Raw genomic sequence first — 17,989 nt, forward strand, 5'->3', positions numbered from 1 at the left:
ACCATGAACTTGCCCAAAGATGGGCTTCTCACGACCCTGAGTTGTTTGAAGCAAGACATGTTTTGGTTAGTGCCACGCTCCACGGTCACTTTTGGAGGGCTACAAAGTTGCCAAGGAAAGTCTCTCTCTCTCTCTCTCTCTCTCTCTCTCTCTCTCTCTCTCTCTCTCTCTCTCTCTCTCTCTCATGCACGCGCGCACACACACACACACACCAAGTCTTGAGTTCAAGACTTTCTTGCTAGATTTTCAATGTCCCATTTGGATTCTTCCTATGCTGTTAAAATTATGCTCGCTCTCTCTCTCTCTCTCACACACACACACACACACACATGTATGCATGTGTGCACACACACCCATACCTTGGAATAGACATAAAACATCTACATGCTCTTCAAATATGTGCATATCAAGTAGTCAGAGGCAGTGTCTCCCAGAAAATAAAACAACAATGCTAGCCATAGAAAAATCCCAAATGCATCCAATGCTAGGACGTGCTCCATCGTTGCATCCCCATTAAGATCTTTTTGTATTCAGCATTATGGTAAAAGAACCCATTTTGACGTTTCACTTCAATTGCATCCCTGCTGATGTGAGGATGGGAGAGTGGATGGAGAAGAATGTGTCCCTATGTTTGGACAGGCGAATGGGCTCCTCCGTCTCTCTCTCTCTCTCTCTCTCTCTCTCTCTCTCTCTCTCTCTCTCTCTCTCTCTCTCTCTCTCTCTCTCTCACACACACACACACACACACACACACACAAACATAGCTTGTTGAGTTGTGGCTAGAGTTGTTCCCACCTAAGCCATTATCTTTTTATTGTCTCATTACCAGCCCCAACACTTAATGGTTTGAGCAAACCCATGTACACAACACCCATCTACTACTACCAAGTGCTCCCCACCAGTGAACGATACATATCCCTTATTTGTCTCTGCTTCACAACTGAGTTACTACTGCTGAACGTTGCCTACCATCGCTTGGCCAAACATAAAAAATTCAATATATCCATGCTCCAAAAGAGCCATGGTAGAAAAAAGAATCTACAAAGTGCAAATAATTTTAGTGCAAAAATCTTCAAATATAGTAAATTTGCCTCTAAATGTTTTAGAAAAAAGCAAAGATAGCCGAACTATTATAAAATCATTCGTTTAGTGTAATACCACACATAAATTTTCAAGATTATTTTGAAATTCTAGATTTGAAGGTGAGGAAAACTACAAAGTATAAAGAAATTGAATGTAGGGTAGAGGCGCCAGTAAGTAACAGGACACCAGAAGAGAGACAAAAGTTAGAGACATAAATGACCCAATGAGTATTAAAATAAGGGCCTAAAGAGAGGCAAAATTTACAACGTGGCTCATTAAAAAATTGAAAATGCTGAAGAATTACAACTCAAGGCCAAGTTTTCAACTTTCGATACACACTCTGCTCCTCTTTACGCGTGTACGCCTCATAACTGGTGCACTCCACAGCCTTAAATCCTACATTTTGCATCTCCAAGTGACTCGCCACCTGCTCAATGACAACACACCCCCATCTCAACAATAATGAACGATGCATTTATTTTTAAGAATCATGAATCAACATGAGAATTTCACGCCAGCCTCAAGCAGAGCCTTTAACAACAAAACAGAACCTGACCATGACTCAGACCAGCATAAAAGCAACAGTAAAACACCATCCCTACTAGATTCCAGTTTCCCAGCCATAAGCAAGCATACATGACCAGTATGAACAGAGCATATATCACTTAACCAAAGCAAAGTTCAATGTTGCACACACACTCTCATCCCTACGCTGCAAACCAGATTCACAGTTTCCAGCCTCACTGTCCCATTATGAAAATACTCCTCAATGGCATCTGTAGCTCCCTGCGAGTGTAAAGCTTGCCTAGTTGAAAGACACCCACAGTTGGAAGGTCTACTTTGCACATATGTTTTAATACATAAGCACGGTGGTCGAGGGTGTTGCTGCGGAAGAGTACATGTACAGCCCATTTACCATTGCAAAAACCCCAAAAGAAAGCAGGCTCCTTTCATCGGCATCAAGCAAAGCACTTCAACGCCAAAACCCACAAAAAGACCAGCAAGCCCTGAAGAAGAGCAACCAACAACAAGCCCTGAAGAAGAGCAACCAACAGATCCGGAGACAACGCAACATGTCCCAAAGAAGCGCTTCTCTGTAAAGGAATACGCAAAACTTCTTCTCGATTTTCAATAATTTCCTTGATAATATAAGTAATCTCTTTCAATCGTCTATATTTCAAATCATCTGATTTAACAGTATGACCTAATATCTCTGGTTTAACAGTTGATAATTTCATATTTACCTTGAAATTAACTTTTGATGACTTAAAAAAAACCACAGCCATTAAATGTGTGCATATTTCAGTACTCTAACATAGGTGCATTTTCCCAATTAATAATCCCTCTTCATTTCTCACTTAATCAAATTTGTGTGCAGAAATCATGGCAAAGAAGAGTACTAAGACTGCAGCCAAGAGCCAAGACCAGCAGTCAACAGAGAAGAGTACTTGGACTGCAACCAAGAGCCAAGACAAGCCGTCGACAGAGAAGAGTACTATGACTGCAGCCAAGAGTACACGATTGCCTCGTCCTATCACCAACAAACAATGCATGAAGAAGGTAGCTTTCACAACTCCACCAGACAAAGAAAAGGTTGGCATCAAAAAACCACACCATCCACTTGAAAGCAAAGACAACAGAATTAAGAAGCGATCGCATCGAAGATCAAACAAAAATCCTCCTCTTGCTCTCATAACAAAAGCCATATTTCAAAAGTCAAGATCAAGTACACCTACTACTCTAGCCCAACCTCTTCGAGAGGTAGGAGAAGATCCTCCAAATACACCAAAGAGGCCAACAGCCCGCACGAAGCTGTCATGGACAATAGAAGATATGGCCAAAGCTCTCCATGCACGAGAACATGGACTTTCTCTAAACAAATGTTCCATACAATTTGGCATTAGCAGAGGTGCAATTGCTAATTGGGAAGAGGGAAGGACTCAAACAAAAAGGAAAGGACCCCCCACCACTCTCACTACCGGCAAAGAAGAAGCATTGCTCCAATGGATTTTTTTAAAGTGTGACTCTGGTCATGGAGTTTCTGTGACAGATGTAAAGCTCAAAGCTGCAGAAATTTGTCAAACAAGGAACACACTTTTTTCAAATGGCATTCTAGGCAGAAGCTGGTGGGATGGATTTCGCAAGCGGCACCCAACTCTGGTTTTTCGAGTTACCGAGAGCCTAGACAAGTCAAGGGCAAGCAGATTCATGCCAGAAATAATAGAAACATTCCACAAAAACCTTCAAGAGCTTTACTCAAAACACAACTACCCGCCGTCAAATATTTGGAATGCAGACGAGACAGGATTTCAAGGATCTAGAGATAAGGGTATGAAAGTGTTAGCCAAGAAAGGATCAAGGTCAGTTTATGGAGTTACATGCGATTCACGTGAGTGGATGACAGTACTGTGTTGTGTTAATGCAATTGGTGAAGCAATACCCTCTTACTATATTTTTAAGGGCAGTCGCATAACAACTAACTACATTAGGTTTTGTGAACCTGGAGCTGCCATGGCTGTACAGAAAAAGGCATGGATGACAGGAGAGTTGTTTCAGGCATGGCTTAAACACTTCGATGATGCTATTTCACTACAAGGCAAAGAAAACAGACACCTCTTAGTCCTTGATGGACACGGAAGTCATGTCTCACTTGAGGTAGTGGCCAAAGCAAAAGAGAGCGGCATAGATATTGTCACACTACCAACCCACACATCACATAAACTTCAGCCATTGGACGTATCAGTATTCAAGCCATTAAAAGTGCAATTTCCGAAGGAGAGGGATAAATGGCAATAGAGAATAGCTTCGAAGCAAGCAAGCAAGACAGAGCTGGCTTCTATTGTGGCAACAGCAATAAGTTTATCTTTAACGGAAGCTAACATAACAGCAAGGTTTCGAGCAACAGGGATATGGCCACTAGATTTTGCAGCACTTAAGTTTGAAGGTATGCCCTGCAATCACATTAACCTTGTTGAGGAGACAAGTCCACTTGACGAGATAGAGTCACAAGTACCCAACACACCAATTGAGCAGCCCATAGAGGATGAGGTTGAGGCCATACTAGCTCTCAATACTCTCGCATCTCAGCTCCAAAAAGAAAATAGAATTTCTTCTCAGCAAGAGAATCGGACACATGCAATAAGCTTCACCCAGCTTTTGGAGGGAGCTGAAATTTCAAACTACACACCTTGCGACTCAGAACCACATTTCTTCATAGAAGACGAGTGCAATTGGGACATAACACCCAACCAAATTACCACGAATTACATGGAAAACCAGGTAAGTTCTCCTACTTTGCCAGTAGAGCCACAAAGAGATCAAGATGCACGATTTTCTAATGAAAATGCAGCTCAGGTACAAAGAGTTCAAGATGCACAATTTCCTAATAGAAATGCAGCTCCCGTTTTGACTTTTCAAGCAAGCATAACTCAAACCAGACATATCACTGATAGTGCTCGAATTCCAACAATAACAAGTCATCAAGAAGCAAGGTTTCCAAATGAAAATGCAGCTCCAACAACAACTGTTCAAGAAGGCCTAACTCAAAACAGATGTGTCAGTAATGTGGTTCAAATTCCAACAGTAGTAGCTCATCAAGAAGCATGGTTTCCAAATTCAAATGCAGGTCCAACATCAACTACTCAAGAAGGCACATCTCAGTAAAACCGTATCATTGATATGCTCCGAGTTCGTATCATTGATATGCTCCGAGTTCCAATGTCAGAAGTGTGTGTGCGTCAAGCAAACCGTGAGGCTTTTGTAGACTACACAAATAGTCTCATTTTAACATCTACACAATACATTGAAAGTATGAGAGCAAAGAATGCAAAGAAAGAAGAGATAGCCAAGGCAAAAGAGGAGAAGCGCATTGAAAAAGAAAAGAAGAGACTTCATTCACTTGCAAAGAAAGAGGCTGCTCGACAAAGAAAGGCCCATGCCCGGGAAGCCAAACTTTCGAGGAAAGATTGGGAAATCCAACAACAGCTCTTTGAAGAAAGATTACGAGCAGTCTTGTGGGAACAAGGTTCATTAGAAGGCTTACAATTGAGGCCACTTCAGATAGATCATCCTTATCACGCCTTGGCGCGACGGCATCAAATGCAAAAGTTGCGTGCTAAACGAGCTCGAGAATGACTGCATTACTTAAGCTCAATTTTGAAGCACTTCACTATTCTAGGCGAGCCCTAAACTTTTTGGAGTAGTGTTTTGTATCAAGGCTAGGTATTTCAACAAGTTTTACAGCACATGTTAAAACTCAATCTCTCCTACTCGCCAGCCCAATCTTGGGGTTGTACTCCTGCAGCAATATACCTAGTTTCTATCAAAGCAATAATCGTAGTACTACCAATCAGTTTCTGTTTCATGCTTAACATGCCAGCTGCCCTTTATGGTGTATAAAAGTACTTGTATGTAACAATTGAGGGTGCAAAAAGTAAAGTTTTGTTTTATGGTTAGTATGTTAAACACATGATACATCCCCATTTCTCACACAACATCAACTACTATCTATTATGACAACACAAAGTTTATCATTCACATTTCTTCATACCATATCCCCTTCCTATTAAAGTCTTACTATAGCATATGCATTTTGTCTTTCAATGCGTCAGCTACATTTTGTCTTTCAAATGCTTGTTTTATTCTTTGGGACAACCTTCAAATACTGTTAGCCTCACACACTATTAGCCATTCATTATGGTTTTTAGCCAAAGTTTAACCTCAGTCACATTTCAAGCAGTAGCCTATAGTCAAATCAAGAACGTTTGCAAAGATTTTAGTTCTCAACGAAGGTGAATCTCGGCCACATTAGAAGCACTCAAACATGAACATTCACATACATCCATTATTGTTGATTGAGAGTCCTCAGCTGAAAAGTATATCTCTGTACAAGCTCCACATATTAACACTCCCTAAACATTCACAAGCATCCATTATTGTTGAGTGAGGCTCGAGAGTCCTCACCTCAAAGTAAATTGTCGCATGTTGCTCCACAAGTTATTAGCAGTCCTGAAAGAAAACCTTACAGTCAAAGGCAATAGACTGCACATCAACTCAAAAACCAAAAAAGTGCAGAGAACAACAATTACTCTTGGCTCTGCAGATGGCAGATGCGGGCCTGGTTTCGCTTTGTCGGCTGACTCTTTTGGCATTCTCTTGCAAGGGCTGAGAGGGGTTCGGTACAGATAAGAGAGCTTGAGAGGCTGCGGCTACCATATCTACCCCGATCTCCATCATAGGAGGTTCCGCTCGAGCACAAGGGCTAGTGGCATCCAATCCCTCTAGACCTCATTAGCTCTGTCGACAGGATTGCTTCTTGCAGGGACTTCACAGAGCACGCGTCAAGCAGTCCCTCATCATTGGCAAGGCACGGATACAATAGGCTAGAGGGGGGCACCGTGAGGCAAGCTTTGGCTTTGACTACAGGGGAGCCAGGGAAGAAGACGCCCGCGTGGGGAGGCAACGCAGTGAAAGGGCAATGGGCGAGCTAGGGAAGACGAGGCCCATTGTGCCGAGCTTGAGCACGTGAGGAGGCAACGCAGTGAACTCGTACAGTGTGCCTTCAATGTACACGAGGTTGGCATCTTAATAGCGTGAAGGGATAGCATCTCACTGAGGAGCCTCCAAGTGTCTACCCGGGAGTGGGTACCATCCCAAACTGAGTGACTTAGAGCATTAGTCGTCTCTCTTCTGGGTACTTATCATCCAAAGGGAGAATCCTAAGTGGAAATGTGCAAAGGGGGGGGTTGGTATCCCCACTCACGCTCTAGTTTTTAACAAAGGAATCAAAGAATTTGTGTGGAAATCCATTTTCCTTCACTGCCATCTCACCATCTTACCTCCAGATGTTCAGGGACACGTGGCGGTGCTGACCAATGCCCTAACCGTGTGATTTGGCCAAAAATCAAGCATGATACCACCTTGCCAAGTTAGGTGTCTCTATACTGGCTTCTCTACCCTAGAAGCCATCAAACATAATAAAATTGTCCCTAAATTTTCTCATATATAAGTTTTTTAAGTTTCTAGAGAAGCATTCTGCCTCAATTTAATTTAGTGTAACCCCCCTTACAAAATTTTGAGATTTGCCTCGAAAATTCTAATTTTCTTTTAAGCGCTAAAAAAAGCTCAGGTTTAGATCAATCCCACCTATGATTATTCCATTCAAAGGCGAGATCACCCGCCAAGCTCAAAGAAATCTAGCATAAAAACCTTCAAAAAAAGCCGAGTGTTGCCTCCCGTTGTTCGCCTTTTCCATCACTTGAGCTCCGCTTCAACCTTGGGCGTGCCTGCCTTCTACCTTGGATTAGTCGGATCAAACTTTTCCAATTATGTTAATTCCTGATTTTGTCGATTCTTGATTCTATAGATGTCGCTTTGTCGATTTCTAATTGTAAAACCAATGCTTATTCTCCCTCCCCTCTCTCTCTCTCTAGTGCCAGTGTAAGAACCCTCTTCCCCCCCCCCCCCCCCCCCCCCCCCCCCCCCCTCTCTCTCTCTCTCTCTCTCTCTCTCACACACACACACACACACACACAAGATGAATCGAATGGATCATTCTCTATTTCTTAACAATCTCACTCACACAGAAAAGCTTGCAATGAGCAACATTGCATTCTCTCTCTCTCTCTCTCACTCACACACACACACACACAATGTGTGCATGACATCCATAACAAATTGTTGGACTCCTATCGCTAAATTATTCATCTCAATGTACTTCAATAATGCATTGGAAATGTAAAAAGCCTTCGTGCAATGCGTCAACACCTCGAAGAATGATACGTCGACTTTGTCTCTTATATTCACACATTGAGATAATGGGTCTCTCTCTCTCTCTCTCTTTCACACACACACACATATACACGAATACATGCATCTAACTTTTGAACTTCGAACGTCAAGACCAAAGCTTATTTATGACATAGAAGTTTTGTGCAAACATGCAAAGAGAGGTTCATTGAACAACACATAGAGAATATTTCTTTATGGCCTTCAAATATAAAGGAAAGCCACCTTTCAAATGATTTTCAATAATAAAAGTAGCTAGTCGGCAGCCTTGATGAAATTGAAGGACTCAGTGAAATGGCCTCCCAAAAACCAAAAACTATACGCTTAAGTATTATAAATTTAGTTTAAGCACTAAGGTCTTTTTGACTTTCCATTGCAAAGACAACCTCACAAGTTTTTTCATTTTCTAGCATCCTAGTCACTTTTGCATTTTCAAATGAATGTTTTTTAAAAGTTCTCTTTGAAATAAAGTAGAATGTGAGACATGGGAGTGTCTCTCTTTCCTTGAAAATTTTAGTATGTGACCCGCACGATGTTGCGGCAAAGAAAAGCATGTCAATTGGGTCTCTCTCTCTCTCTCTCTCTCACACACACACATACACACACCCAAGAAGTCATATAGAGGTAGGGGTGTGTGGGTGTGTGTGTATCTATGCATCCACATGCGAGAAGAATGGAACTCTAATCCTTGGAATCAATCTAAAAAGATAACAATTTAGAGGTTTTCCTTTTCTCTCTCTTTATCCCTCTCATATTAGATCTTGAGATCAAGACTCATTGAGCAGATCTTTGGTATCTCTTTCTCCACCTTCATTTCTCCCTTCCTCTATTATTTTGAGTTGAAGACCTGCTAGGTAGCTCTCTCTCTCTCTCTCTCTCTCTCTCTCTCTCTCTCTCACACACACACACACACACACACACACACACACATATACACATTAAGCACATGGAGTGCTTTTAGCTAAGTGGTTGCGACTAACTCATCCTTCAAACGAGTTCTAATAAATCCAAACTACCCATATCTCCCTGCTCATCGACCAATGACAATGTTACAAATTTCTACCAGCTTTCTATTGTTGCACCATGCTATCAAAACCATGAACTTGCCCAAAGATGGGCTTCTCACGACCCTGACTTGTCTGAAGCAAGACATGTTTTGGTTAGTTCCACGCTCCACGGTCACTTTTAGAGGGCTACGAAGTTGCCAAGGAAAGTCTCTCTCTCTCTGTCTCTCTCTCATGCACGCGCGCACACACACACACACCAAGTCTTGAGTTCAAGACTTTCTTGCTAGATTTTCAATGTCCATTTGGATTCTTCCTATGCGGTTAAAATTATGCTCTCTCTCTCTCTCTCTCTCTCTCTCTCTCACACACACACACACACACACACACACACACACATGCGCGCGTGTACACACACACACACACACATGTATGCATGTGTGCACACACACCCATACCTTGGAATAGATGTAAAACATCTACATGCTCTTCAAATATGTGCATCCAATGCTAGGACGTGCTCCATCGTTGCATCCCCATTAAGATCTTTTTGTATTCAGCATTTTGGTAAAAGAACCCATTTTGACATTTCACTTCAATTGCATCCCTGATGATGTGAGGATGGGAGAGTGGATGGAGAAGAATGTGTCCCTATGTTTTAACAGGTGAATGGGCTCCTGCGTCTCTCTTTCTCTCTCTCTCTCTCTCTCTCTCTCTCTCTCTCTCTCTCTCTCTCTCTCTCTCTCTCTCTCACACACACACACACACACACACACACACAAACATATCCTGTTGAGTTGTGGCTAGAATTGTTCCCACCTAAGCCATTATCTTTTTATTGTCTCATTACCAGCTCCAACACTGAATGGTTTGAGCAAACCCATGTACACAACACCCATCTACTACTACCAAGTGCTCCCCACCAGTGAACGATGCATATCCCTTATTTGCCTTTGCTTCACAACTGAGTTACTACTGCTGAACGTTGCGTGTCATCGCTTGGCCAAACATAAAAAAATCAATATCTCCATGCTCCAAAAGAGCCATGGTAGCAAAAAGAATCTACAAAGTGCAAATAATTTTAGTGCAAAAATCTTCAAATATAGTAAATTTGCCTCTAAATGTTTTGAAAAAAAACAAAGATAGCCGAACTATTATAACATCATTCGTTTAGTGTAATACCACACATAAATTTTCAAGATTATTTTGAAATTCTAGATTTAAAGGTGAGGAAAACTACAAAGTATAAAGAAATTGAATGTAGAAGCCATCAAACATAATAAAATTGCCCCTAAATTTTCTCGTATATAAGTTTTAAGTTTCTAGAGAAGCATTCTGCCTCAATTTGATTTAGTGTAACCCCCCTTACAAAATTTTGAGATTTGCCTCGAAAATTCTAATTTCTTTAAGTGCTAAAAAAAACTCAGGTTTAGAGCAATCCCACCTATGAATTTTGAGATTCACCTTTAAATTCCAAGTCAATTCCATTCAAAGGTGAGATCACCCGTCAAGCTCAAATAAATCTAGCATAAAAGCCTTCAAAAAAAGCCGAGTGTTGCCTCCCGTTGTTCGCCTTTTTCATCACTTGAGCTCCGCTTCAACCTTGGGCTTGCCTGCCTTCTACCTTGGATTAGTCGGATCAAACTTTTCCGATTATGTTAATTCCTGATTTTGTCGATTCTTGATTCTATAGATGTCACTTTGTCCATTTCTAATTGTAAGACCAATGCTTATTCTCCCTCCCCTCTCTCTCTAGTGCCAGTGTGAGAACCCTCTTACCCCCCCCCCCCCCCTCTCTCTCTCTCTCACACACACACACACACACACATACACACAAACACACACACTCGCATAGGTTGTAGTGAATGGCTCTCTCTCTTACTCACTCACACATATGCTCTCTCTCTCTCTCTCTCTCTCTCTCTCTCTCTCTCTCTCTCTCACACACACACACACACACACACACACACACACACACACATACACACACACACACACACAAGATGAATCGAATGGACCATTCTCTATTTCTTAACAATCTCACTCACACAGAAAAGCTTGCGATCAGCAACATTGCATTCTCTCTCTCTCTCTCTCTCTCTCTCTCTCTCTCTCTCTCTCTCTCTCTCTCAGAGACACACACACACACACACCTTGGTGCAACGCTTTAACACCTCAACGAATGGTACGTTGACTCTGTCTCTCTCTCTCTCACACACACACACGTACACACACACTCACAACACACGAACATGTGTATGCAACTGTTGACCTTCAAACGTTTTGTTGACCTTCAAACGTGGTTCGACAAAGTTACAAGCAGTGCAACAGATGAAGCCAAAGCGATAGCAAAGACCACATCGCCATCGACAATCAGGTCATGTCGGGGACGACATGAACGTGGAAGGGGGGAGTGTTGACCGCTGGGTCAACAACACAACATAACTCAAGTTTCGTACCAAAGTCTTATCTTTTGCGAGTTATGAAATGTTGCGGATTATGGCTATAAACGTCATTTGTAATGAGTAGTTATTTTAGTTTCAGAAGCCGGGGTGCAATGGCACTTCCGGATTGTAAATACAAAGCCATTTGACCCTTTCAACCCCATTTTTGGTTAAACCTAAGGTAGCCTTAGTATATAAGGCACTTAGGTCATTTTGTAAAGAAGGACTTTAATCATAATCAAAACTTTAGCGCTGCCGTCTACTGTGTGTGAGAGAGAAAGAGAGTGAGCGTGAGCTTTATCCTCTCGCTACGCCCAGCTCGCTCAACGCATTGGAGATCCGACTGCACCATTGCTGTAGGCTCGAGGAGAGCTATACGACAACCCAAACATTCCACGCGAGACGAAGCGCACACGCCGACGCATCTACGAGCTATTTGTGGCCGTAAGTGTATCAAACGATGTCTGTTTTCTGCATGCTAGTAGTCTATAGAATCGTGGCGACATAAGCTACATATAGGTACTCATAAATTTCAGTTTCGGACACTTTCAAAATTCTGCTCTGTCATCCTACGCGTTTTCCGCAGATGGTTTTAGAGTGAGGGTTTTGAGTGTAGAAGCGTAGGGACAGGTGTATCCTAGTGAGGGGATGGTGTTTCTTAAGTTTCCTACGAATCTGGCATGATTAGGTGAGTTACCTTTTGTATGTGTGTATGTGGCTAGGTGGTGTAGTTGAGAGCAGTGAGGTTCTTGATTGTGGTATAGTTGGCCTTTCAGAGAGTGTTGTATGTGTAGGATGGTCTCGGCCTGACAAGCTAAAGAGATTTCCTCCGTGTGCCTATCGTGTCATCTGTGTCCTCGATTGACATTATGCTGATCTAGGTAGTGTTTGCATGCACTTCATGGGTGTGTGAGTCGCTCCGTTCAACATTGGCGCCGTTGACGGGGACACAAGGACCTAAGTAGGTTTCCTACTAACACTCGTGTGATGGTTGCTTGATTTAGTTTCGGCTAAAGAAAGCGTTTTTCTTAAGTGGATCCGGAAGAGGATATTCCGCAATCAAGTGGATAGCCAGGAAGCGTGTGTCTTGTTGAGGGTCTGCGACTAGATAGGTTTAGTTAGGATCAGTGGATTAGAGTAGTTGTTGGTGGTCGAGTGATTTGTGAGGTGATAAAAGCGTTTACTAGTCCGTGTGTGGCAGTGAAGCGTTTTCCTACTCATAGATGCAAAACCCCATATGATTTGTAGGAGTAGCTTTAGGTAATTGATCCGATTCTGATCTAGAGCTATTCAGTACTGAATTACTTGCTAAACTGCTTGATTGCATTTGAAATCACGAAAAAGTGTGCTTTTGAGGGTAAAAATGCATTAAACAAGCTTTTGTGGATATTTTTGTATGATTGACTGATGTTGTGCATATGAAAGAGCATTTGCAAGGGTTCTGTGAAGAAAACCTGCAATTCTATAAACATAGACATCCTACGCGTAGGATGTCTCAAGGGGGTTCTGGAGACCAAATTTGAAAATTCTGACTGCACCAGTGTGTTCAGAGGGTAGGTTTTACCCTATTTTCATATTGACTTGGGTGTTTTTCCCTATTTTTGTTGACCAAAAGCCAAAAGGCGGAGTCAGAAAACGTAAAATTTCAGAAAAGGCTTAAATTGAGTGATTTTTGCATGTTTTTGCAATTGTGAAGCATACTTGCACTTGCTGAGAGCATAAGGAAGCATCAGGGACACTTCAGTCTTAGAAAATCAGTAGTAGGCATCCTACGCGTAGCATGTCTATAGGGTGATCTTGTGGAAATTTTGAAAATCTGAGGTTACCAGTGTGTTCAGAAGATAGGTTCTACCCTATTTTCACCTGGAAGGTGGAAATTTGACCAAATTTTGAAAGATCAAAGCCAAAAGGCGAGAACTTCCAGACATCCTACCTAAATTGTGTCCAAGGCCTAATTTTGAGACCAAACCATAGGATGACTCCATAGGAATGTTCTAAATGTTGTATTGAGTGCATGTGATAAATTTCATCTCATTTGGGTCACTGAAAGGAAGATTGAACAGACTTTAGCATTTTTGACTGAAAAAGGCAAGAATAGCTAGTTTTGGGGTCTTTTAACATCCAAACTCAAATCTAAGCATATCATTGGGTTGCTGACATCAAGGGGAAGCTGTGGCTCAAGTTTGGGGCAATTCTAAGCAATTATACATCCTACGCGTAGGATGTCTTCACCATGATTTAGCACTCCAAATCAACCTTTGAGCATACCACAGTGATCAGCACCTTAAGGAGAGTCTATGGTTCAAATTTGGGGCAATTCTGAGCAGTTAGACATCCTACGTGTAGGATGTCTAAGGCATGATATAGAGGCCAAATTCAAATTGTGGGCATAGCATGCTGTCATATAGCCTTAAATAAGCCTCCCAGGTAAATTTGGTCCAATTTGGAGTTGATTTGACTTAGGAATTCATCAGAACAGACATCAGGCTTCTGGAACATATTCTTGATCATTTGACCAACCTATAGGTGTCAGAATCAAAAAGTAAAAATAGTTGTGAGCTTAGCACATCAAGGGGAAGCTACAATGCAAGTTTGAGCTGAAACAGAGCAAAAAGACATCCTACGCGTAGGATATCTCCAGGGTCATAAAGTGGTCGAAATTCTACTTTGGCCATAAAGGGAGGTTCTAAGTGTCTCAAGGATTCCAAAACTTTTTTCAAAAGTGAATTTGGACCTTGTTTGGCCTATTCACCAAGCAAAGACAAGAATTGTCAAACATCCTACTCTTGGAGTGCACTAGAAGCTTATGCAGCCCAAATCTTGACCTATTGGCATCCAAATTTAATTTTGAGTATACAATTGGGTTGCTGAGCACTAGGAGAATCTTGGGATCAAGTTTGGACAAAATCTGAGCAGTTAGACATCCTACGTGTAGGATGTCTCCAGCTTGATTTAGGACTCCAAACCAACTTATGAGCACACCACTGTGATCAGCACATCAAGGAGAAGCTGGGGTGAAAATTTCAAGTCATTATGAGCAAAAAGACATCCTACGTGTAGGATGTCCCAAGGCCATTTTTTAATCCAAATGAAATTCTGAGCATACCATTGTGTTGTTGGACTCAAGGGGAGTCTCTGGAACAAATTTTGTTAAATTCTGAGCATAGAGACATCCTACGTGTAGGATGTCTTCAGGCCAGTTTTAGGGTCCAACTGTAATTTTGACCATACAGAAGTGTTCACAATGTCACAGAGATCCCAAATCTTTTTTCAAAATTGAATTTGGACTCATTTTGACCATTCTAAACTGCATTTCACTGTTTTGGCCATAACTTTCACAAACGGTATCGGATCGGAAAAGTTTTTATATCAAAACGTAGCCTGAGAGCGGCTCTACAGATCTTAGGGCAAAACCTAAACTAAATGTATGCCTACGGCAATCGTTTAGTTCAACTTTGAAAAAAACTTCGTTTGAGGTCTCAAAATACATCCGCAAGTTAGGGGTGTCTGAAAGCGACAATTTGCGAGAATTGTGATGAAACGGTTGCAATTTGGACATAGTTTCGACTTTTCCCTAACCAAAGCACTTGAACACAGTGGACTAAGTCTACTTGAACCAAGCAAAATCTCTTAAGCCTAGAATTCATGTCTACCCTAGATTCAAACGCAGCTTACACAAGCTTGGAGATCCCGACGATAGAGGAATATCCTCCCACAATGGATCTTCCAAACTTGCAATTGATAAAGATCCATCTTGTTGAGAGAGTTTGGATGATTGGTCATGAGAGTGAAGGACTATATAGATACATTGACGACAATGAGGTCAATCTTTATAGGTGCTCAAATCCATACCTAGAAGAGATAGCGGATTACAAGCTCTTATATGTCTACACATACGGAGTCGACTATCAATGGAGATCTATAGTTGTCGACAAGTATGAACGAGAATACAGAGTTGTAAAAAACACAAATCCATAGACTGTACTAGAAAGAGGTGGATATTTGGTCAATGAAGGATCACAAATGTCTCCACCAAACACGAGAATTCCTATAGGAGTTCCAAGAAGAGAGCCACCAGGATTCCCTTCAAGAGCGATAACGAGAAAAGGATTGGGAGAGTCTTTGGTTAGACTTGTAGACAATCGACAAGTTAGACCATCCCAAGTCCAGAAATGGGTAAACAGAAAATACTCCGGAGATAAAGATCCGAGAGATCACGTAGCGGCTTTTAGAAGAGTGATTAGAGCAGATGAAGTTTCAGATTTTGCAACACAGTTTGCGGGATTTGGATTGACTCTAGAAGATGATTCAGCTACATGGTTCGACTCGGTGGAAAAATGGGATTTTGAGACCCTAGATGAGCTGTTTGAGGAGTTTATTGAAGAATTCTCGCCAAAAGGCATTGCTCACAACACGGTCTCGCAAATCTATAGATTCAAACAGAAAGAGAAGGAATTAGTACGCAAAGCATCATTACGGCTCAAGAGATATGTTAAGCTCTGTCCGAGAGAGGAATTACCTACGCAAGCACGACTGATGCTGATCTTTATCCAGGGAATGAGACATGCGGGCCTTCAGAAGGATCTGCATATGATAAGGAGGATGACGCTAAACGAGTTGATCAAAGAAGCTCTTTATCTAGTGGATAATTGTGAGGCATACAAATAAAAGGACTTAAAGAGTCAAGGAGATGACACATCCTCTCAGCACAGTGTTTCATAGATAAGTGAGTCCATTGCCAAGCCAACGACACCTATTGATCAAGAAAACCTTATCGACGACTTGGTCAAGAGGTTGATTCCTCTTGTAAGGTCTGATTCGGGAGAGCCGAAGTGGTGTGAAATTGAGAGAAAATGGACGAACCATACGGAGGAAGAGTGCTATTATAGCATGGAAAATGCTAGGGAGAGGTATGTACAACCTGTTCTAGAAGCACCTACTCCACCTATATACATCACGGGGAATGCGCCAAGACCAGTAGGAGTTTTAAGGCCACAGCTTGTCTTAGGACAACAACCTCCGCTGCCAGGTGCTAGAATGCCGGTAGACATGAGATACATGCCAATGATGGAAGCATCAAATAAACCAACGCCAGTGCCAGCTACAATGTGGTATAGCAACCAAAGTGAGTACTACCCTTCGGAGCAACAAAATGTGAGAGAAACACATGGAGTGGTGAGGCCGGTACAACCTCCACCTCCTGGGTTTCAATCAAGAGAAAGAAGGTATGAAATGGACGAAAGGACACTGCGATTCATTGCAAATAGCGGCTTATCTAGGTCAAAGCTTGCTTATAGCCAAGAGGAAATGCTAAAAGAATCTCCTCAACCAAAGACAGATTGTCACAAAAGTCGTGACAACCACTTGGTCAAACAATGTCCTCATACGGAGATCACTGAAGTAAATGCCTATTGTCTTGAGTGTGGAATCTCTCACTTGATCCCCGATTGCTCGAAAAACCCAAACCAAATCAAGAAAATCACGACAAATGTATTAGGGATTGTTCAGCTACCTAGTAGCTCAGAAAATGAAAATGTCGTACCAGTTCAAGTGGTTACGAGAGCACAAGCTCAAAAGAAAGCTGATGAGAATCCAGAGACAAAGAACACGGAAAGTGACAAGAGTCCAAAGACAGATGATGGACCAAAGACAGATGCACCTAATCAGAAAACCAAGAGCAAACAAAATAGTTGGAAAGCTAGAAAGACTAGGATGAAAGCACGCAGGGAACGAGAGCAAAAATCCCTAGCTGAGAAGCTTACCGAAGCTAAGGAGAAGATAAAACAACATGAGGAAAAGGAGGCACCTTCTCTTACACAGATGGTTAAACCTCTAGAAGAACCATCCACGGATGAGAAACCGAGAAGTGCTAGTTCAGGAGGATCTGTGTTGGCAGAGAAGATTAATGAGACATTAGATGCCCTCTTGAAAGCCTATGATGTGAGACTAAAAAACAACCAAACCTAAGAACACAGGTGGATGACATATCCCTGTGCACAACTAGAAAAGCAAAGGTTTGAAATGTGCCAGAAAATGATTCAAACAGCCCAAGCTTTACTAGAACCACCAGTTGCAAAACCTGAGGATGTGATCCGTGTCATGCCTACAAAAGTAATCCCACCAAACCAGGAACTAAAAGAGCCAGATTCTAGTCATGAGCACATACCAAACCTCAAAAACCCAGCATTAGAACCAAGGATAGTACTGAATACCACAGATAACTCTTCCGAGGGATTTCACCAAGCTATACCTGAGGATTGTAAAGAGATAGATGGTCTTGACGAATTGTGGAAACAAGTTAGAGAGGCCAATGAAGCCGATGACCTAAGAAGACGAGTAGACAAGAATGGTGATGAATGAGGAGTGTTTTTACCACCAATAGAGGAATTTGAGACTGGATCTCAAATGAATCTAGACGTGCGATCGTATTGGGGCGACAAAGGATCTATAAAATCTATGGATAGTCAACCCCATTCGCTAAGAACACTACCGTCCTACATGGGAGAGTACGAGACCAAGTCAGATGTGGTTGCAGTCCCATCACAAAGATTGTCTCCCAACAAAGCCATCGATTCAAAGGGGCTAGTAGATATTCTATCTACCCCAGTCACCTGTACAAGAATGCTACTCGAGCTGCTCAGAATAAGACCAAACATGTGGGCTAATGTGGGT

General features: G+C 42.0%; 1 protein-coding gene and 1 pseudogene across 1 annotated transcript; both read left to right on the forward strand.

The window, feature by feature from the left end:
- Nucleotides 1–2,634: 2,634 nt before the first annotated feature.
- Nucleotides 2,635–3,404, forward strand: LOC147440211 (uncharacterized). The gene is made up of 2 exons (XM_086483830.1): nt 2,635–3,272; nt 3,380–3,404. Exons 1-2 carry the CDS (start codon nt 2,635–2,637, stop codon nt 3,402–3,404), a joined length of 663 nt encoding a protein of 220 aa, XP_086339956.1.
- A 10-nt stretch (nt 3,405–3,414) lies between these two features.
- Nucleotides 3,415–4,746, forward strand: LOC147440212 (MFS-type transporter clz9-like; annotated as a pseudogene).
- The last annotated feature ends 13,243 nt before the right edge of the window (nt 4,747–17,989 follow it).

Source organism: Adiantum capillus-veneris, chromosome 15, assembly GCF_014529385.1.
Source record: "Adiantum capillus-veneris isolate H3 chromosome 15, ASM1452938v2, whole genome shotgun sequence".
NCBI lineage: Eukaryota > Viridiplantae > Streptophyta > Polypodiopsida > Polypodiales > Pteridaceae > Adiantum > Adiantum capillus-veneris.